The sequence below is a fragment of the Typopeltis vanoorti genome, chromosome 6, assembly GCF_054136105.1.
Source record: "Typopeltis vanoorti isolate ZY-2024b chromosome 6, IOZ_Tvanoo_1.0, whole genome shotgun sequence".
Lineage (NCBI taxonomy): Eukaryota > Metazoa > Arthropoda > Arachnida > Uropygi > Thelyphonidae > Typopeltis > Typopeltis vanoorti.
In genome coordinates this window covers 85,746,705-85,770,000 of record NC_143554.1, presented here as the reverse complement: position 1 = coordinate 85,770,000, position 23,296 = coordinate 85,746,705, and the positions used below count along the sequence as shown (strand labels likewise).

The 23,296-nt window shown below is 38.4% G+C and overlaps 1 protein-coding gene across 1 annotated transcript in view; it reads right to left on the bottom strand.

Moving 5' to 3' along the window:
* The window catches only part of Nost (Nostrin), a 281,655-nt gene that overhangs the window by 69,400 nt on the left and 188,959 nt on the right, over positions 1-23,296 (bottom strand). Inside the window, exon 8 of the mRNA XM_090394525.1 lies at positions 20,653-20,772. Within this exon, the coding sequence (XP_090250651.1) occupies positions 20,653-20,772 (120 nt within the window). The remainder of the gene's footprint in view (positions 1-20,652; positions 20,773-23,296) is intronic.

Below are 23,296 nucleotides of genomic sequence, written 5' to 3'. Positions count from 1 at the left end.
ATTTATATCAGACTTAAGAGTTTTCATCCTCTTCTTAGTTGGTTCTCTAGAGATGTCAGACGACACTCTCTTATCAATTTCATTTGATCCAGATGCAATATCGACGTTTTCTTGTTGCTTACAGCTACTTGAATTTGCTATATTGCTCTCTTTTGGGGGTTTTATAAATCCAATCTTTAACCAATAATCCATACTTAAGAATTTGAAAGCAAAAAAAAAAAAGTATTTACTCGAACATAACTAACTTTTTTCCCGAAAATAAAGCTAAAAAAATTGTGTTACGAGATATGTGCGGGGATTTTTGGAAACTAAAGTTTTCAGAAAAACTGAAAATGGTGCGACTTACCAAGAAGCTCCTACTCACTATCACTACTTTGCATCAAGAACAGTTTTTTTGGATAGATGACTGTTTCAAAGTCATCTATCCAAATAGCGTCATCTTCTTTCCCATTATTTCAAGCAAAAATTACCAGTAATTTACAAGACTTGAGATATGTAGAGCAGCGAAGAACTGCATATGATTGGTGCAGTATTAACAAAAGATTGCACGAACCAAAGACAAATTAGCATTTCAACAGTAAGTTGAAATGCTAATTCCCTTCAACTGAATTCCATAATATCTGAAACACATTCACTATATATTTCTTAGTTTTAACACATTAACGACGGGGTGGTATCAAGCAAAACCATATGTTCCAGCAACATATGGTTTTACAGCAGTTTCTGTTGGGGGGGGGGGGGGGGGGAATGCAATTCATTAGTTAGTGCCATTTTTATCCCAGTTGTCTCTAATTGTTGTTTCAACTGTTTGTTGAGAAATATAATTATTCCTTTAATTATGCCTAGCCGAAAATTGCCCCCCCCCCAACGACCTTTCGCATACCCTGGGGTATGCGTACCACACTTTGAGAAACACTGGTTTACAACATTCTGCCAAACTCACCCCTTAGTCCACCCACACATTAGTAATACTGTGCAGGTGGGCTAAGGATTTTATTTTCTATTCATTTTATATATTTTTTTATTATTTATATTTTTTTTTTTTACATAATCTGGAAACCCTGTTCTAGAGAACAAACAAATTTTCAAGACACGGCTTCCAATAAGCAGGGTGGTGGTCTCAAACAATGAATTTGATCTCCCACCTAAAAATTACTTCGAAAGAAAGTTAAATGAAACAAGCATTGACATCATGATGGTTGAAAAGATTCATTCGGAATGGAATCTAGAGTGTACATATCAGTGAGTAGAAATCAAAAACCTGAAAGGTGAAAGCCAGCTGAAATAGATATCTACCTAAGAATGCTCAAATGTAGAAGTATCAAAGCTTTACAGTAGCTGTACTGCATAATTCAGAAGCCCTGCTCAGAGGATCAAATTCTGGATGATTGAAGCATAGTTCTCATAGTACCTGTCTGCAAAAAGGGAAATTAAAACTGAATGAGCGAATTACAGAAGAATTTCTTTAATGAGCATTCCTAATAAGATTTGTTCAAATATGCTTGGCAAGAGGCCAAGAAAAACTGTACAAGGTAAGCTTTAAGAACAAAATGGGTTCAGGTCAAATACAAGTTGTCAGCATCATATTTTCACTTTAAAACAAATGGTTGAAAAATATTGGAACACAAGGATCTATAAATTTTATAGATATCGAAAAGGCAAATGGTAAGTGCTGAGAGAGAGAGAGAGAAGCTGTTCAAAATGCTACAGTCATATGGTATAAATGAAACATTCATGTGTTAAAGCTTAAGTGGTGGAAGGACAGAGGATTAATGAAATATTAGCAGCACTAACAAAGGCTTAAAATTATTTTAATTTTTCCAATATTTCATCTGTTAGATATCTTCAGGGAGTACAAACTAACACTTGTAACACACACATGCATGAGGCATTGAATGAGGAGGTATCTCAATGTATCCCTAGTGTTCTAAGAATAAATAGGTTGGGAGTGAAATGGATGTGCAGGCTTATTAAGCAAGAGATACACAAGTTGATGTGGAAAGAATATCATGAGAATAAGATTGAGAGGAGTTATGAAATATATAAAGCTCAGGTCAGAAAAGTAACAGGTATTGTGAGAAAAGCTAAAAACGGATTATGAAAAGAAATTGGCCATGAAAGCTAAAGGCAATCCGAAAGAATTTTATCATTATGCTGCAAGCAAAAGAAAGAATGAATGTGGAAGAATAACTTTATTGAATGCAAATGGTATACGAGTGTTAGAAGCTAAGGAGATTGTTCAGTTAATGAGTGCTCACTTTGCTAAGATACATCAACCAGGTGTATGTAGCATGGTGCACAGTGCTACTGTTACGTTGGATGAAGAGTTAGAGGTTCATGAAAATAAGGTTGAAGAGCTCTTGCATAACCTGCATAAGAATCTGTCAATAGGGACAGATGGAATATCATCTCGTTTGATAAAGGAATGTGCAGCTGAATTGGCTAGGTCTTTCACACATTTGTATAACTTGACTCAGTTCAAGAATGATACCACAGGAATGTATGATAGTTCCACTGCACAAGGGTGGTGCAAAAACTGATATGTCTAACTACCGACCTATTACTATCTCTGGTGTGGTACTGAATATTTTAGAGAAGTTGGTTAGAACTCTCATACAGAAATGGGTACACTAGCATTCTATAATCTGCAGGGAACAGCATGGGTTTACTAAAGGAAGATCATATTTTAGCAATTTGCTCATATTTTGTAACAATGTTACGGCCAAGTTGGATAAAGGGAATGGATACACTATGATAATGTTGGATTTTTTTAAGGCATTTGATAGGATACAACATGATAGGCTGTTGTGTAACTGGAGAATATGGGATTGGAATATAATCTATTGACTTGGATCAGGGGATGGTTGACAGACAGATATCAAAAAGTGGTATACAGTGGTGTACCTCAGGGTTCAGCCCTTGGGCCATTATTGTTCAATCTATACATTAATAACATCAATCAGGGGCTATCATCAGATTTGCAATTGTTTTCTGATGAAGTGAAGATAGGCAGGGCAATCAAGAATGCTACTGATATTTAGCAATTACAAAATGATTGGAATAAACTGCAAATCTGGCAAACGAAAATGGCCATCAGTTTAATGTTAGTAAGTGTAAAGTTATGCACTTTGACATGGTTAGAATTCCAGCAGTATATTATATTATGCAGGGTTATGCTACAAGAAACTGAAGAGGCAAGGGATCTTGGTGGATAAGAACTTAAAGTTCAAAGTCACATAGCAAAAGTTGCAAATACAACTCAGAGAATAATTGCTATGTTGAAGCAAACCTTGACATGCAAGGATAAGGAAGTAATTTTGCATCTTTATAAAGCTTTGATAAGGCCACACTGGATTATTGTGTGTAGATTTGATCTCCCGGGTTCCAAGGGGATAAAGAAGCTGTGGAAAGAGGCAAAGAAGAGTTATTATTATTATTATTAAACAAGACCTCATGGAGTCAAAGACTCATCTAGGAGGTCCTTTTATCTCACACACATCTCATCATACTGGGTCTTAAACACATTCAAACTCCTTGCAGACACCACACTCTCAGGCAAGGCATTCCAATCATTCACAACTCTGCACAAAAAAAACCTGCCTCTCACTCCCCTACTCACACCCTCTTTATACAGTTTCCAGCCATGACCTCTGGTTCTCCCCTGATCTCCCACTATTCTCTGTAGAACTTCTCCACCATTGATCCTATAACAACCCCTTACCAACTTGTAGGTCTCTATCATATCTCCCCTCTTCCTTCTCTCCACTAGACTCTGCAAATTACATCTTTTCAATCTTTCCTCATACTCTACATTCCAGAGGTCAGAAACTACCTTAGCAAGTCGCCTTTGGACCCTTTCCAACATCTCTTCATCCTTCTGAAAACCAGGTGACCAAATCTGGGCACAATAGTCCATGTGTGGCCAAATCAAAGCCTTATACAATGGAACAAGAATCTCCCTACTTCTACACGTCAGTGTCCTCCTCATCATTCCCAGAAGTCTTTGTGTTGTCTTCACAATTTTGGCGATGTGTCCCCTAAATTTTAGATCCTTATCCACTATCACTCCCAGATCTCTTATCTCCTCTACTTCCAACAATATATTCTCACCTAGCATAAATTCTGCATCCCATCTTTGTTTTCCAAATTTTAAAACCTTACATTTTGCAACATTGAACTCACATCCCCATTTGCTTGCCCAATCACTCAATTTATTCAAGTCTTCTTGCAAGGCCACAACATCTTCACTACTCTTTATGGTTCGTCCCAACTTTGCATCATCTGCAAACAACTGAATATCTCCATCCAAATCTTTGCCAATATCATTAATATACAAGTTAAATAGTAATGGCCCTAAAACAGATCCCTGAGGCACTCCACTAGTGACTTTCCTTTTCCTGGAAAGTCACAACTTGTTGATACCTATCAGATAGCCAGTCTCCAATCCAATGCACTAATCTAATATCCAACCCCATCTGCTCTAGTTTGACTGTCAACTTATCATGAGGTACTCTATCAAAAGCTTTTGCAAAATCCAAATATATTACTGTGTATCCTTCTCCTCTGTCCAAGGAAGCAGTCACTTTATTGTAATAAGTAAGTAGATTACTAAAACACGACCTCCCTTTAGCAAATCCATGCTGTCCATCAAAGATTATACCATTGTTGTCAACCCAACTCTGGATCCTAGTTCTCACAAGCTTCTCCAACAACTTAACCACAACACCTGACACACAGATAGGCCTATAGTTTGATGCTTGAGTTCGATCACCTCCTTTATGAAGTGGCACAATCTTGCCCTCCTTCCACTCTTTAGGGACTTGACCAAGTGCAAGACTCGTATTAAAAAAATATGTCAAGGCAGGTGTCAACTCTCTGGCACATTCCTTCAGAATACGCGGTGATATATTATCAAGTCCCACAGCCTTATTTACATCTAGTTTACTCAACTCCCCAAACACCTCTTCCTCACTTACAGTCAGTCTCTCCTCCCCATCATCAACTGCTCTTAATCTCTCCATGAAGTCACATTCACAAGATTGACAGATCTTTATGAACTGCTCATTAAGTATCTCCACCACACATTCTGCAACAGCTGTCTTTATACCATTTCCTCCAATCAATGTCATCCTTCCATAATCATTCTTTCTTTTGCTGGCTACATATCGAAAGAACTCCCTAGGATTCTTTTTAGCTTCATTAGCTGCTGTTCATACCTCTCTTTAGCTACTCTCACCAACCAAGTCACTCTCCTTGCCTGGTCTTTGTAGAACTCATGAAATTGGTTACTTCCACTTCTCTTATGCTGCCTCCACAATGCCCTTTTTCTCTGTATTGCATGCTTAATCTCTTTATTCATCCATCTCACACCTAACTTATTTAACCTTCTCACCCGTGGTATACATTTAGACATTGCATCCACTAAATATTTTTTGAAAATCCCCCAAGCTGCATTGATCTCTTTTCTAGCTAACTCCTCATTCCATGCTACACCTGCAAGTTGTCTCCTGAGCTCTTCATAATCACCCCCCTTGTAGTTCCACATATACCCTTTTTTCACTGGGGTCCTTGCACTGCTGGCAACCACCCAAGTAATCACCTCATGGTCACTTTCACCAATTGGTGGATGATTTGATACCTCATTGATAATTACATCCTCCGATGAGATGACCAAATCCAAGACCCTTAATCCTCTTGTGCCTTCTGTTACATACTGTCTGAGGTAGTTATCCCTCAAAAACTCAAGAAACTCATTTTCTTTACTTCCAGTTGCTATCTCTTCATTCCAGTCTATATTGCCATAATTAAAATCACCCATAATGATCACCCTCTTCTTATTTGACTATACATTTCACTATCACCACCATCCACATTACCAGGTCTATAACAACATCCCACCAAGTATTTGATTCTATTCACCTCTATCTCACACCATACTGCCTCAAAACCACTGGCCCCATTTCCCTCTTGCATCTCTACCTTGTATGGACATAACTCTTTCTCTATCATCAATAGCACTCCCCATCCCTTTTTACCCCTTCTATCCTCACGAAACACATCATACCTTTCCATCTCTATTCCTGTCAGGATGTCATCCTCATCTAACCATGTCTCACTTATTCCGACAATCTCTGGGTGCACAGACGCAATTAGTGCAACCATTTCATCCACCTTGTTTCTTATACTTCTAGCATTGGTATACAAACACAACAACTCATTTCTGGATCTACAGCTAGTTCCACTGATACCACTCACTCGATGTGATCTCTCCATGCTGGACTGGGGCCATTTCCCTTTCTGCTTCTTCAGTTTAGAACCCTTTGCAATTCCATCTGTTTCCTTTTGATCCCTGATCATCCCATTACTTTCCTGCCTACACATTCTCTCACCTCCTCTTGGAGCATCCACCTTTCTCACGCTGTGTATCCCTGTCCACCCTGAGCCTCGCCGTTTCCCTGCTCCTCTTGCACACCCATTCTCTCATTTTCTATACTCATACCACTCACTTCCACATTCATTTCCACTCCTTCAATCTCTCCTGTCTTACTCTCCTGCTCTTCCACATCACTCCCCTCTCGATCTGATTCATTCTCTCTATTCACTTCTCTACCTTCTAGCAGCAGTCTCTCCAAGCGACTCACACCATAACCACTCAAATGCAGTCCATCGCTCCCATACAGCTCACTTCGTCCCTCAAACTCATTCCACACATTAACAAACTCTACTCCCATCTCCTCACACATTTCAGCCAAAATATCATTCATAATCCTTGCTCTCCGCCTCATTTCACCACAATCATACCTAGGCAACACACTGACCACCCTTCCTGTCACACTATTCTCCTTTATCTTTCCAAGCAGTCTCCTGACATTCATTTTGACATGCTCATTGTTCTCTCTCAAATCATTCGTACCAATTAATACAATTAACTCTTTTGCTCGTTCCCGCCTCATATTCAATGCCTCAATCACTCTACTCATTTTACCGCCTGGAAAACATACCTTGTGCATTGTATCCTCTAGCACACCTTTAATAATGGAGTCGCCATACAACGCCACTCGCTCATCTTTTGTTCTCTTTCATGCCATCATGATTTATTTTAATAGTTTTGACCTGAATTCTCTTAATTTCATTCCGCATCCATTTCATTTCTTGCTTCATCCAATCCAATTCACCTTCTGAACCTCGCGACACATTCACTCTATCATTAAATCTTTCTAACTTTCTAACTCTCGCCCCCCTCTTCTCACTTTCCCTCTCATTCATCCTTCTTTGTTTCCGTACTTTCGGTCCAACATACGTCCAACTTTCACTATCATTCTTCTCACTCTCACATATCTTTCTTTGTTTCCGTACTTTCGGACTAACATGCGTCCAACTTTCGCTATCATTCTTCTCACTTTTACTGTCATTCATCTTTCTTTGGTTCAGTACTTTCGTTCCAACATGCGTCCAACTTTCGCCATCAGTCATTCTTTTTTCGCTATCATTCATTCTTTCGATTTTTTTTTTTTTTTGCGATTTCTGCACCACGCCATTTCTACTTTCATTTGTTCTCTCAATTTCGTTTCTTTCCACCTCACTTTCGTCCCTTTTAACATCCGTTACGGTTGTCAAATCACTCTTTCTTTTTTTCTGATTTTTTAACATTTTTTTCGCCTGTCTTTCCCGCAATCCTTCTCTTTCAAACGTGCACTCGCGACACTATCGGTACTAGCACTTTCTGTCATCAACTTCATATTCGCATTCATCAATTCCTCGTTCAGGTCACATTTCGCACACACCCTTCTTCCATCCGCACTAAACATCCACAAATCATTTATGTAGTCGAAGGAATACATATAACAGACCTCACACTTAACGAACCGACTGAAATCCAAATTAAAATCATGGAATGACAATGCCGCCGCCATTTTTTTTTTTTTCCTCTGCAGGTTACTAGGTCTAATATTAACGTTTTCGTATTTAGTTTAAGCAAGAAAAAAACCCCACACTAATAATATCGGTAGCGTACAACGTTTACAGCTGCTCTTACTTAAACAATTACGCATATATACTTAATTATTCCTAGTAAAACTTATCTGAATCAGGAGCTCTTCAAAACACGTTCGTAGCGCTTGACCCACTAGCGCCACAAAGACTATATCTGGATTATGGGATTTAGATTATAAAGACAGATTGCAAGTATGTGGATTGCAGACTCTGGTTAACAGGAAAAAAAGAGGGGAGGTGATATGCTAGAGATCTATAAACTTTTGAATGGGTGTGATAGCATTTCAAATGAAATTTTTTTGTTATATAGAAAGTGGGGCATCCATGGAAGTTAAGTTTGTTCAGTCAAGAAAAGGAGGGGGTTAAGAGCTAGGTTTTTCTCCCAGAGAGCAGCAAGCGAAAGGAATAATTTGCCCCTAGGGGTAGTGAGTGCATCTAGTGTAAATGAATTTAAGGGAAGGTATGATAGCTGGATTGGGTAATTTACTGCCTCCCTCGATAAGTCCTTGACTCCCTGGAGGTCTCAGATAAAATAATATAGAATGGAAAGATACTAGCTACAAAAAATTTATAAATATAGGATCAAAAGAAGAGAGGAAGACTAGCTGCAAGATGGAGACCAGTGAAGCCAGAACATGCAAATATCTAATCCTAGTAAGAAGAAGAATATTCACTCTAGTCTCACTGCTGATTTAACATTAAACATCTTCCTGTATCTAGGTCAGTTCTAACTGCCAACTTACAACTCAAATATAAACTGTTGCTTGATATAATGTCCCATTCACATCACTTAACTACAGCAATTTTAGAGCGCCTTTTCACTTGAAACCTTAAAGCATACGACCTTTCCAGATCTACCAAACTTAGATACAGAGCCTTGTTATATTCCCATTATTTTTCAGTAATTTGTTTTCAAGTGCAAAATCTGATCCTGACAACCTCTATTTGTCCTGTACTCTGCTGTTCTACATTTTTCCATTACATAATTTTCTTAGCATTTTCTCAAGTATACTTACATAAATCTTACCAGAAACATTCAAGGAAATTCCTGCAATTCTCATATTCAGCTTTATTCCTCTTTTTTTTTATAGACGCATTTCTGGTGGAATATTGAGACATACAGATCACTAAGGGGTTTTTGCAAGATTAATTAAGAGGAAATTTTTTAGAACAGGTGTTTTGGTGGGAGAACTAGGAGCCATCCATGGAAACAAAACTGAGTAAGAGTGTAGTTAACAAGGGTGTTAGAACTAGGTTTTCTGCTTAGAGTTTATGAAAGCAGATTATAAAAGGAAGTTAGCAATGCAGGCTAAAGAGAATCCTAAACGGTTCTTTTGATATACAGCAAGTAAAAGAATGTATAGGGCAGAATGATTCTAAGGAATGCCAATGGTAAGGAGATAACTGAATCAGTCTAAATAGAATTACTAATTATTATTATTATTAATACCCCAAGACCTCATGGAGTCAAAGACTCATCTGGGAGGTCCTTTTATCACACACAGCTCATCATACCATGCCTTGAACACATTCAAACTCCTTGCAGACACCACAGGGAAGGTATTCCAATCATTCACAACTCACACCCTCTTTATAGTTTCCAGGGATGACCTCTGGTTCTCCCCCGATCTCCCACTATTTTCTGTAGAACTTCTCCAGCATTGATCCTATAACTTATAGGTCTCTATCATATCTAATTAAACCCTTTGCAAGAGTATATCATCCAGGTACTGCAGGAATGAAAGAGAGCCAAAGCCTTATATGGGAACTGATGTAAATGAAATGAAGGTGCATAGCAGCAAGGGTCAGTCTTGACCATATTGTTTAATCTACGTCTCAGCTCTGAATTAGACCCAAGGGGTGGAAAGAGGGGGGGAATAGTTCTGTTGCATAAAGGAGGCTCCATGACTGATGTAGCAAATTACCGACCAATCAGCATATCAGGAGTTGTCAAAGTATTGAAGAAGTTGGTCAAGAGAAAATATAGGAATGATACATGGAAATGGGATACTGTGGTGAGGGGGGGGGTGCAATATGGTTTTGTGAAGGGTAAGGCATGTCTCAGTAACTTACGTTATATAATATAGTGATATATTAATAAGTTGGATAAAGATAATGGGTTTACAGTGATACAGATTGTCTTTGCAAAAGGCATTTGACAGGATACCACATGGAATTCTAATCAGCAAACTGCAGCATATGGGGGATGGATATAGAATTGGTGAGATGGATAGGAAGGTGGTTGATGGAGAGACATCTGAGTAGAGCCCCAAAGAAGGCCTGCTACTAGTAGCATGTTACAGGGTTCTGTTCTTGGACCGCTACTATTTAATTTGTTCATTAATGATATAGGAAAGGATCTGATAGGAACTAATCAGTCATTTGTCAATGACACAAAGTTGGGTAGAGCAATAATTAATACAGATGTCAAAATTTTACAGGATAATTTGGATAGATTGGCAGACTGGGCAAGGGAGAATAGATGTCAGTTTAATGTGGCAAAGTGTTAAGGTTATGCATTTTGGGGTGAAAAGATTAAAAGCTGTATACCACATTGGTGGAACTGTACTCCAGACAATTGACAAAACCACGACTTGGGACTGTTAGTGGGCAGGGAGTTAAAGTTTAGGGGAGGGGAGACACATAGCAAAAGTGGCTAAAGTAACTCAGATCATTTGATTACTGAAGAATATTTTGACAAGCAGGTTATTCTCTTTATCGAGCCTTGATAAGACCTCATCTTGACTACTGCACACAGATTTGGGTGGCAGGGTTCCCTTAGTGATGAGGAGGAGGTGGAGAGGATCCAGAGGCAAGTGACCAAGATGGTAGCAGGTCTATGGAATGAACCATACAAAAAAACATGAAGATTTGTGGGTTATAGAAACTGGTTAACAGGTCGAAAAGGGGTGATATGATTGACGCATACAAATTATTGAGGAAAGATTTAGTTTAGCAGAGCAGTGTCAATGAGAGTATATGTAGAATAAACATAAGGTGGAAACTGAATGTCTTGAGAGCAAAAGGGGGCAGCAGGGGGGGGATCAGAATGGATCTGTAAGAGGATCATCAATTAACTATTACTTTCTTCTGGATAGCATCTGGGCAGTCTTAGATTTTGGTGCACCATCCCAAATGTGAGAGCAGCATTATGTGGTTGAGCAAATTTGAGATTTGTATATATTATTATGTGACACCTCCAAGTAGTAAAAGACTCATCGTGGGAGGGCACCCACTCTACAGCTCTCCATTTCCACCACTCAATCTACCAACTAAGCAAACCACAACTAACATCATCTACACCAATGCCATCTACTGCCCACCACCACTAACTTTCCACAGACAATCACAAACATCCATGCCCATGACGGGATTCGAACCTGCAGCCTTTTGGCTGGAGAGCAAATACGCTAACCAGGCAGGCATATGTATCATTTCATAAACCAAATCCATATTTTACAATTTATATAACAGTCTTCCATGCTGTATTCTGTCAACAGTATTACTAATAGGTAAAAAGTTAGATAAATCAGTCTTTGCACCACACTTGTGCAACTGGATTACAATATGTTCTTTCTACTCTTGTGGAATCTTCCTTGTACTGAGACTCAAATTATATTTTTATTATTACTACCCAAGACCACATGGAGGAGACTCATCTAGGAGGTCCTTTTATCATACACACAGCTCATCATACCATGCTTTAAACACACTCAAATTCTCTGCACACACAACACTCTCAGGCAAGGCATTACAATCATTCAAAACTCTGCATGAAAAAAAAACTTGCTTCTCACTCCCCTACTCACACCCTCTTTATAGTTTCCAGGGATGACCTCTGGTTCTCACCTGATCTCCCAGTATTTTCTGTAAAACCTCTCTGGCATTGATCCTATAACAACCTATTAATAACTTGTAGGTCTGTATCATATCTCCCCTCTTCCTCCTGTCCACAGGACTCTGCAAGTTGCATCTTCTCAATCTTTCCTCATGCTCTACATTCCAGAGATTAGAAACTACCTGAGTCAGTAGCCTTTGGACCCTTTCCAATATCTCTTCATCCTTTTGAAAACCAGGTGACCAAATCTGGGCATAATAGCCCATGTGTGACCTATTCAAAGCCTTATACAATGGAACAAGAATTTCCCTACTTCTACAAGTCAGAGTCCTCCACATCATTCCCAGAAGCCTTTGTGTTGCCTTCACAATTTTGGCTATGTGTCCCCTAAATTTCAGATCCTTATCCACTATCACCTCCAGATCTCTTATTTCCTCCACCTCTGACAATATAACCTCACCAAGCATAAAAATTCTGCATCCCATTTTTGTTTTCCAAATTTTAAAACCTTACATTTTGCAACATCGAACTCTCATCCCAGTTCCTGTGCCCAATCAATCACTCAATTTATTCAAGTCTTGTAAGGCCACAAGATCTTCTCTACTCTTCATGGTTTGTCCAAACTTTTCATCATATGCAAAAGAACTGAATATCTCCATCCAAGTCTTCACCAAATATCATTAATATACAAGTTAAACAGCAATGGCCCTAAAACAGACCCCCGAGGCACACCACTAATAACTTTCCTGGCTATCGCTCCCACAATACACAACTTGTTGATACCTATCAGATATCCAGTCTCCAATCCAATGCACCAAATCTATTTGACATTTTATTTATAATTACATCCTCTGATGAGATGACCAAATCCAAGACCCTCAATCCTTGTGTGCCCTCTGTTACATTCTGTCTGAGGTAGTTATCCCTCAAAAACTCAAGAAACATTTTCTTTACTTCCAGTTATCTCATCATTCCAGTCTATATTGCCATAATTAAATTTGCCAATAATTATCACTCTTTTCTTATTTGCTTGGCTAATTTGATTATACATTTCATAGTCACCATAATCCACATTTCCTGGTCTATAACAACATCCAACCAAGTATTTCATTCCATTCACCTCTCACACCATACTGCCTCAAAACCACCGACACTATTTTCCTCGTGCATCTCTACTTTGTATGGACATAAGTCTTTCTCTATCATCAATAGCACTCCACATCCCTTTTTACCTCTTCTATCCTCACAAAACACATCATCTCCTATCTCTATTCCTCTCAGGATGTCGTCCTCATCTAACAATATCTCATTTATTCCATCATCATCAAATTCCTGCCATGTACCCTCAAGGGGTGTACAGGATATGACAGTACTACATGAAAAAATTACATCATTACTAACTTCCTATCTACAATTTTCCTCCAAATCAGTCTGTTACTTGTCAAGACTCCAACATTATCAGATCTTATATTTCTATCGTCTAAGGCACTTTGTACCGTATCAATCCACCTATATCTTGGTCTTCCTCTGGGTCGTTTACCTGCCAACCTGGCAGAGAACACTTGTTTTGCTAATCTTTCCTCTCCCATTCTATTTAAGTGACCATACCACCTGAGATTAGCTCTGCTAACACATTCCTGGATGCTGACAATGTCAAGTTCTTTCCTAATATCCTCATTTTTAATATGATATTGCCATTGATGCCATCTGTTCACGCCTCTAATCTTTCTCAGGACTCTCATATCTGTGGTCTCTAGTCGTTGGTCAGGTGTTTTACTTCTGACCCAGCTCTCAGATCCATAAGTTAAAACTGGTTTGAACACTGTCTTGTATACAGCTAATTTAGTGTTCCGACTAATTTCTCTCTTATTCCATATGAATTTATTCAATTGACTTCCCACCATACCAGCTTTGCTGATTCTGCTGTCTATTTCTATATTTAATTTACCATCTTCAGTAAAAATCTTGCCTAAGTAGCTGAAATGTTTTACTTGTTCCACAGGTTCTCCATTCACAACACAGTTGACATTTTCAATGATTCTGCCTATTTTCATTGTCTTTGTCTTTTTATTGCTGACCTTCATACCATATCTATTACAACAGCTATTCAATTTAGTCAGAGAATCTTGCAGACTTGTAGCGGATTTATTTAGAAGTATAACATCATCCGCATAAAGCAAAGAGCTGACATTAACATCTCCAATTTTGATATCAGGTTTCATACCACATTCCTTCATAATGTGATCCATATAGATCATGAATAACAGAGGGGATAATGTACATCCTCGTCTCACACCAGATTTAACATTAAACCATCTTCCTGTACTTCCTTCAATTCTAACTGCTGACTTACAACTCAAATAAAGACTAAGTATTGCTTGATATAATTCCCCATTGACACCATATAACTGCAGCGTATTGAATAGCTTCTCTCTTGGCACCTTGTCATATGCCTTTTCCAAATCGACAAAACTTAAATACAGATCTTTGTTATATTCCCACGCTTTCTCGACTCTTTGTCGTCAAGTGAAGATCTGATCCTGACAGCCTCTATTTGGCCTGAATCCAGCTTGTTCTTCACCAAGATTTTCTTCCACAATTCTTCTCAACTGTTTCTCAAGTATACTTGCATAGATCTTGCCAGGAACACTCAGTAGTGAAATACCTCTGTAATTCTCACATTCAGTTTTATTTCCCTTTTTATATATGGGTACTATGAGAGCTCTACTCCAATCATCGGGAATTCGTCCCGATGTCCAGGCTTTCTGAACTATGCAGTGCAGCCACTGTAAGACTTTTATACCACCATACTTCAGCATTTCTGGTCGAATATCGTCTACTCCTGCTGCCTTTCCACATTTCAAGCCTTTGAGGGCTTTTTCTACTTCAAGTATGGATATGTATTCCTGACTGCATGCCTGGTCAGTGTTTTTTTTTTTTTTATCACTGTGCTGTCATCACTGCTTGTTTCATTTAGCAGTTTTTCAAAGTAATTACTCCATACTTCAAGGATATCTTTTTCTCCTGTTTTCATGTCATCTTTATCATCTCCAACTCCTTTTACAGCACTCTTTCCTCCATTCCTAAGCTTCTTCAACAACCTCCACAATATTTTGCCACCTTCTTGATATTTATTTTCTATATTCTTGCCAGAGTCCTCCCATTACTTTTATTTAACTAGTTTTACACAGTATTTAGCATTCTTGCATTTGTCTCTATATTCTCAAAGAGCACAAGCTGACTTATTTGACAGAAACGTTTGATATGCTTTCTTCTTTTCCTTCACTGCCTCTTTAACTTCCTGTGTCCACCAGGGAGTTCTGATTTTTTTTTATCCTTGCAGACAACCTCTCTGGCAGAATCAATCAATGGTTTCTTCAGAGTTTGCCACTGAATCTCCAAGGTTTGATTCCTGTTCTCAAACTCTTTCATTTTCTTTTCAATAATCTTTCTGTATTTTAGTCTACAGTTCACATCTGAGAGCTGCTCAACTTTTATTCGCTTTAAAACTTTTACACATTATTCTTTTCAATATGAAATTCAATTTTATCCTGCTCAAGACTAAATAGTGATCACTTCCAATTTCAAATCCTCTGTACACTCTGGTGTCCTGCACCAGGGAGAAAACATCACTATCAACAATAACATAGTCAATGAGACTTTTCTTATTCCTAGCCTCTTCTCTCCATGTGAATTTATGCACATTTTTATGTTGGAACATGGTGTTAGTAATAACCAGTCCATGTCCTGAGCAGAAATCCAACAGATATTTGCCATTATTATTAGCTTTGCTCTTTTCTCCAAATTTTCCCAAAATATTTTTGTATGTCTCACAATCATTTCCTACTCTGCTATTTAGATCCCCAACAAGGACCAACTTTTCATTTTTCATTGTGTCAGTTGCTTTTTCTAAAGCCTCAAAAAATTCCTCCCCTTCTATCTTAGTAGAACCTTCTGTGGGACCATAGACACAAATAAGTCTCATTGTGCAGTTCCCCATTCTCATATTTGCCCACATTACTCTACTTGAGAGTGACTGCCATTCAAGAAGATTAGCCTCGTATTTTGTGTTGAATACCATGGCTACTCCTTTTCCTTGATTGTCATTGCCTGAATATAACATTTTGTATTTATTGCTCAGAAAGATCTCGCCAGTTTTGGTCTTTTTTGTTTCAGTCACCCCTATTATGTCGATCTGGTACTTATCTAATTCCTCAGCTAGCTCCATTTCTTTGCCATTCAGGCTTCTTATGTTGATAGTACCGATCTTTAACTCTGGTGATGTTGAGTTGGGGTTTGTTTTCAGATTTGTTCCAGTAGCTGACTTTTCGCTGTTCGCCTTGGTTCCCTGGCGAAAACAACGGGGACCTTGTTTAACCGGGCGACGCCCCAGCCGGCATGAAATTTTGTCATGTTGTACCATCATTTTTTATTTTGGTTTAACCAATAAGAATACAATTTGGTCGGCTAAATCCCAAATTGCCAGCCCATCCTCGTTCATTCAGTATCAAAGTAGATACCCAACAGGGTGCACCACGAGAAGGTGAGGATTAGACATTAGGTCAGAAGCCCTGGTCGGTTCTCCGCATTCCTTTAAAGGCTATGTGGAGGTCTCCTCTCAGTTATACAGCTTTGACCCTTAAGCACCCCTTATACATATTGTATAGCTATGCAGGTGAGAAGTAGCACCTTGAACTACTTCTCAGAGTAGCTCAAGGAAGTACAAATTTTCTTAGCAACTGCATAAGTTATTGCCGAGATGAAATTGTGCCAGGGAAAGCTGGGAGGTATAGGTCAACCCAAGAAGGGAAATTATCTTTGGATATCACCAAACATTAGAGAAAGGGACACAAGATTTTTTTTTGTTGTTCAAGATTGACAGGATTTTGACTGAGATTGACTGAATTTTGGTGGCATAGAAATGTATAAAATTGACCAAACAATGAAATATAGCAAATATATTTCTGACACAATTATGATAAATTTTTGAAATTTCTAATAAATCTGGCTTTACAAAATTTGTCAAATGAAAAGGAAGAATGGAGTGTACTGTTATCAAAGCTGTGGATAGGATTTGAGGTCAGGCTATTTATGTACAGGAACCTAGTGTACTCCTACATTGGTAGAGAAACTGATGAGAGAAAACCATCCATCATAATTCATAACAAGAAATTACTAAGAAAGTAGTGGTGATCCAGTTCGCAGAAGTGGAAGGCAGACCATATAATGGCTGTTTGAGTAAGCCTCCCTCTGTGTAAAACCCAAATCAAGTACACTAGAAATGTCAACAACTACCACAATTTTTTTTTTTTCATGACTCGAGTCCAGGGGTGGGTGGTGAAGACTAGAAGATTCAGTTGTGGATTGAGGGTGGCAGAATCTATGTTGCTGGTCACTAATTACCTGGTCAGTCTCCAGGTGATGCAAAACTTGTCTATGACCTCTATAAGGCTGGAAGAGGCAATATAGGATGGGTGTTAATTCTTGAGCACAGATATTTGGCACAATAGCTAGGAATACCATCAGGATTGGGTGCCTTGTTTGTATCCAAGTTATTAAGGAAAATTATTTCTTTCTGAAAGAAAGATGGCACAGAGTGAGCAATGCTTGGTAAAAGCATTGCTCACTGTTGGAAAACCATCTTGGTCATCAGTGTAAGAGAAGAGCGATTCCAATAAGTCAGTCTTGTCTTTGGGTGATATTACTGTAGTAATATCTGTATATGAATGGCAGAAACAGGAATGGGCAAGAGTTGCACCTAGCTTGGCAAGGGACCAGAAGGCTTGACTGCAATTTGAACAACATGCAAGTTTGTAATAGTTGGCCCTTTAAAAATGGATTTAGTTGTTTTTTTTTACAGTTGTTGCAAGCTGAGATGTAGGAAGAGTGTACAGCTGGAGTTGTCTTGAACCACTTATGGAATGCTGAATCTACACCCCCCCCCATCTTACTATTTCCATATTAAATTTTGGTCCTATCAGACCAATAGCAGTTTCTTACCCTACTTGCACTTTTAAAATGCTGGTTGCAAGACATTGGGCATTTATAGATCAATGGCATTGTTAGTTCCTTAGCACACATTCCTTTAAAATACAGAGAAATCTCACCTAATGCAATCATATTTCAAATCCCTTAAATATTTCTTGCTTTCTAGAAATAATGAGCATTTCACCAGAATGAAACTTTAATTTGAAATTGAATAGAGAATTCAACTTTCACACATTACAATTTTTGATCAGGTGTTCCATATAAATTTTGGTGTTCCCCCATTATGAGTATACAAGATTTCCCTTCTACCCTTATTGTTTCTTTAAATCTAAATGATTCAATTCACGATCAGGATGTCACGTTTAAAATTTTAAATCAGAGCAATATCAGACCTTCAAATCATACTGATTGATTTGATAGTGCCAGGCAAATGTGTGGCCATGTGTTGCTATGTGGGCAGTAGGTGATTGTGGAAGAATGACATTGGTGGATAAAAATAGAGAGACTGATACATAGTGAAGTGAAGTTATTCAATGAACACTTTATTGAGGTATTTCATCATGGAGAAGTAGATTTTAATACTAGAGGGATAGGGCAAGTTCAACGTTTAGAAGTGCAAGAGCATTTCAAATACTGAGTACTCTGGATGTCAATAAAGTAATGGGACTGGATGGTATTTTGCCATGGGTTTTGAGAGAACGTGCTAAAGAATTGACAACTCTGTTGATCTGGATTTTCAATGAAAGACTGGCCGTGGGAAAGGTACCCAATGAGTGGAGGAGGGTAAGATAGTGGCAATGAATAAGGGTGGTAGCAAACCAGAAGTGTCAAACTATAGACCAGTTTGTGTTTTATTAGTAGTTAATATTTTGGAGAAATTAGTGAGGGATCATATATAGCATTGGGCAGATGAGGGTAATGTTATCTGTGAGAGTCAGCAGGGATTTGTTAAAGGGGCACTCTTCTTTTAGTAATATGATTGCCTTTTATAATAAAGTGACAAGAGCAATTGATGAGGAATAAGCATATTCTGCCATTTTTTTGGATTTTATAAAGGCATTTGACAGGGGGCCACATAAGCTGATATTTAAGTTGCAGAACATGGGTTTAGATGTCAGTTTAGTGAACTAGATTCAGGATCAGCTATCTGATAGTATCAGAGAGCTGTGTATGGGTAAGCAGTATCAAGGAGGCAGAAGGTTACAAGTGGGGGGCCCCCCACAGTGCCCAAGTACTGGGACATGTATTGTTTAACCTTTATATATCAATGACATTGTCAATGGATTGCAAGAGGGGGATAATCAGTTGTTTGCAGATGTGAAGCCGGGAAGGGTGGGATTCGATATAATAGTGCAGATGTTGTAGCCCTGCAAGAGGATCTGAATAAACTAGAACAGATGGGTAAATGAATGGGGGTCAGTTTAATGCAGCTAAATGTAGTTTGAAGTTGGGGATACATCAATAGGAGACTGCATACAAGGAACTGTACTGGAAGTAGAAGAGGCAAGGGACCTCTGGGAAAGGGGAGAAGATTGATAGAAACCTGAGATTCAAGGAACATATTGCAAAGGTGGTGAAGGTAATCCAGAAGATTGCTGTAGTACTGAGAAGGATGCTGACCTGCAGAGATAAGTTATTATTCCACTATATAAACCCTTGATCAGATAACACCTGGACTACTGTGCTCAAATTTGGTCTCCAGGATTTGAAGATGATAAATTGACAATGGAAAAAGCACAGAGGCAGATAAAGATTATCAGGACTGTACATGTTAGTTGGACACTCTAAGGGAATGTGGACTACAACTGCAGAGTTTGGTATATAGGAGAGGTGATATGATTGAGACTTAAACTGTTGAGAGATGAGATCGTTACATGGTTGACACTGCAGAGCTCTGTTTGGTGGAACAGGGGGAAGGAGCAAGGACAAGAGGCTATTCCTGGAAGTTATAAAGAAGTTGTGAGCAACAGAATAAGGAGTGGTTTCTTTGGGTGGAAGGTGGTTGAACCATGGAACAAATTGCCTGAGAGCAGTGAGAACACAAACAGTCACTGAGCTCAAGAAGTAGTATGACAGTTTTCTAGGATAGGTCTCCCACGATGGGTCTTGCAACTCCTCGGAGGCCTGAATCATAATAAGAAATTACAAGATGAAACCAAGAATAATTTCTTAGCTTCATCCTTTATCCAAGTTTGTGAATGAAGCAACTTCACAAATGGGCTACTTGTATATATAGGCTTGTATATACTAAGGCAACTGATGTTATATACAAGTAGCCCATCGTAAAGTTATTTCACATGCAAACTTGTTTGCTGACACTTGGATAAAGGATGAAACCAAGAATATAATTTCTTGGCATCTTTAATTTTTAAGAGAACTGGACCTTAAATCCAAGTTTTATATACAAGTAGTTCCTTCATCACTAACTTCAGCCCATCAGTAGCATTTTTAAATGCCAAGTTCCAGTTTTTTTTGTAGGATTTGCCATTAAAAAAAAAAATTAAGAAAATGTAGCAAATGTATCTGACCAAATAAACTCTTTATCAGAAGTTACAAAGCCATCTTAAAAGGATGACTTTTCCTCCCTTAATTTTTTTGGCAGAAAAAAATTATAGAAACAATTAGTGTTTCTTTGCATTTTAGCATCTGAAATTACTTTGATGCTAATAATGATACTTTCCATACTCATAATTGATATGTTTGATTATTATGAACAATGAATACTATATAAACAAGTCATTTAAGTTAATTTTCATAAAATTAGCTTCATTATTTTTGAACAAAAAAATTTTTTCTATAAAAGCAATATTTAGGATATTAAAATAAATACATACATAGAAATTGGGAAGAAGCTGTTCTGGGATATTTTGTCCTGTCCCTTTTAACTGCACTGCAGTCTGAAGATCACTAGTTACATCAACTAAGGAAACAGCTTTATTTAACTGTTCTGAAATCTAAACAGAAAACATGAGTATAAACAAGTTAATTCAGGTGATCACTTATTTATGGATTAAATTTCAAAAATGTATCACATGAATAGACATAGAATTCCAAAGTTTCTGAAATATTTCAAATTGCTGAACTTGTGAAATTTATACAAACTTAATTAGAATGTGATTATCCAGATTTGAAAGAGGAAATGATCACCGTCTAAGTAGCATTTATTTTTATTTTACTGATGCAATATTTTTATTCTGTTCAGGAGCCACACTCCACAAGTTGTGAAGTCACTGCATCAAATTATGTCAATGAGGGAGGACCTTGACATGCAGAAATCAAGTCATTGTTCCATTGTCTAAGGCACTGATCAGGCTTCATATGGATTGCTGTGCACATACACCCTCTGTCCAAAAAGAAACCGAACTTTTCAAAAATAGAAGAAATTAGTAGTGCTACCTGTTGTATCTGAATATTGCCGAAAGTGGCAACCTTCATTAGTGTTGTGTCAACTGTTTATGACATTTGTTTCATTAGAAGCCAAGTTATAGTGCCAAGAGTGACAGTACATTTTGACGAATGGTCAGATAAAGAGTTTCAAACAGAGAGCCGAGATTGACTTGTGTTAAACTTGTCAAAAGTTCTATAGAAATGCATAAAGGTGATGAATGCTTATCCCATACCCAAGTTTAGTGGTTTAAGCAATTTCAAAGTGATCATGAGATGCTTGAGGACGATGAAAAGCCAGGCTGTCCAAAAACTGGACTGAGCAAAGTTAACATTCAAAAAGTGCATGGTTTCATCAAAGAAAACCCAAAATCGTCCGTGAGATTGATTGAAGATGAATTGGGTATTCCAAAATCAACTGTGCACAATATTTTGACCGAGAGTTTGGGCCTTGTTAAATGAATTCGCAATTTGTTCCCCACAAGTTGACAGACGACCAAAAAATGCATCGAATTGAACACTGCAAGGACCTCATTAAAACCACTTCGTAAGGACTCAAACTTCCTTGAAACAATCATTACTGGTGACAAAATGTGGTGTTTTGCGTATGAGCCCGAAACAAAGCACCAGAGTGCCGAGTGGAGACCACCAGAAGAAGGGCATCCGAAAAAGAAAAAAGTCGCTTGGAGAAGTCAAAAGTAAAGACAATGATAGCAAAAGTTGGATGCATGTTGGACCGAAAGTATGGAAACAAAGAAGGATGAATGAGAAAGTGAGAAGAGGGAGGAGGACAAGAGTTAGAAAGATTGAATGATAGAGAGAATGTGATGCAAGATTCAGAAGTTGAATTGGATTGGATGAGGCAAGAGATGAAATAGATGCGGAATGAAATTAAGAAAATTTGGGTAAAAACTATTAAAACTAATCATGATGGCACGAAAGATGAGCGAGTGGCGTTGTATGGAGACTCCATTATTAAAGGTGTGCTGGATGATAGAATGCACAAGGTATGTTTTCCAGGCAGTAAAATGAGTAGAATGATTGAGGCATTGGATATGAGGTGGGAGTGAACAAAAGAGATAGTTTTAATAGGTACAAATTATTTGACAGAGGACAAAGAGCATGCCAGAATGAATATCAGGAGGCTGCTTAGAAGGATAAAAGAGAATAGTGTGACAAGAAGGGTAGTCAACATGTTGCCTAGGTATGACTGTGGTGAAATGAAGCAGAGAGCAAGGATTATGAATGATATGCTGGCTGAAATGTGTGAGGAGACAGGAGTACAGTTTGTTAATGTGTGGAATGAGTTTGAGGGATGAAGTGAGCTGTATGGGAGCAATGGACTGCATTTGTGTAGTCATGGTGCAAGTCACTTGGAGAGACTGCTGCTGGAAGGTAGAGAAGTGAGTAGAGAGAATGAATCAGATCAAGCAGGAAGTGATGTGGAAGAGCAGGAGAGATTGAAGAGGTGGTTATGAATGGGGAAGTGAGTATAGAAAATAAGAGAAAGGGTGTGCAAGAAGAGCAGAGAAACAGAGGCTCAGGGTGGACAGGGGTACACAGCATGAGAAAGGTAGATGCTCCAAAAGGAGATGAGAGCATGTGTAGACAGGAAAGGAATAGGATGACCTAGGATCAGGGACAAATGGTTGGAATTGAAAGGGGTTCTAAAATGAAAAAGCAGAAAGGGAAATGGCCCCAGTTAAGCATGGAGAGATCACATCAAGTGAATGGTATCAGTGGAACTAGCTGTAGATCCAGAAATGAGCTGTTGTGTTTGTATACAAATGCTATAAGTATGAGAAACAAGGCAGATGAAATGGTTGCACTAATTGTGTCTGTTCATGCAAAGATTTTCAGAATAAGTGAGACATGGTTGGAAGAGGATGACATCCTGACAGGAATATAGATGGAAGGGTATGATTGTTTTGTAGGATAGAAGGGGTAAAAAGGGAGGGGAGTGCTATTGATGATAGAGAAAGAGTTATGTCCATACAAAGTAGAGATGCAGGAGGGAAATAGTCAGTGGTTTTGAGGCAGTATGATGTGAGATCGAGGTGAATGGAATCAAATACTTGGTGGGATGTTGTTATA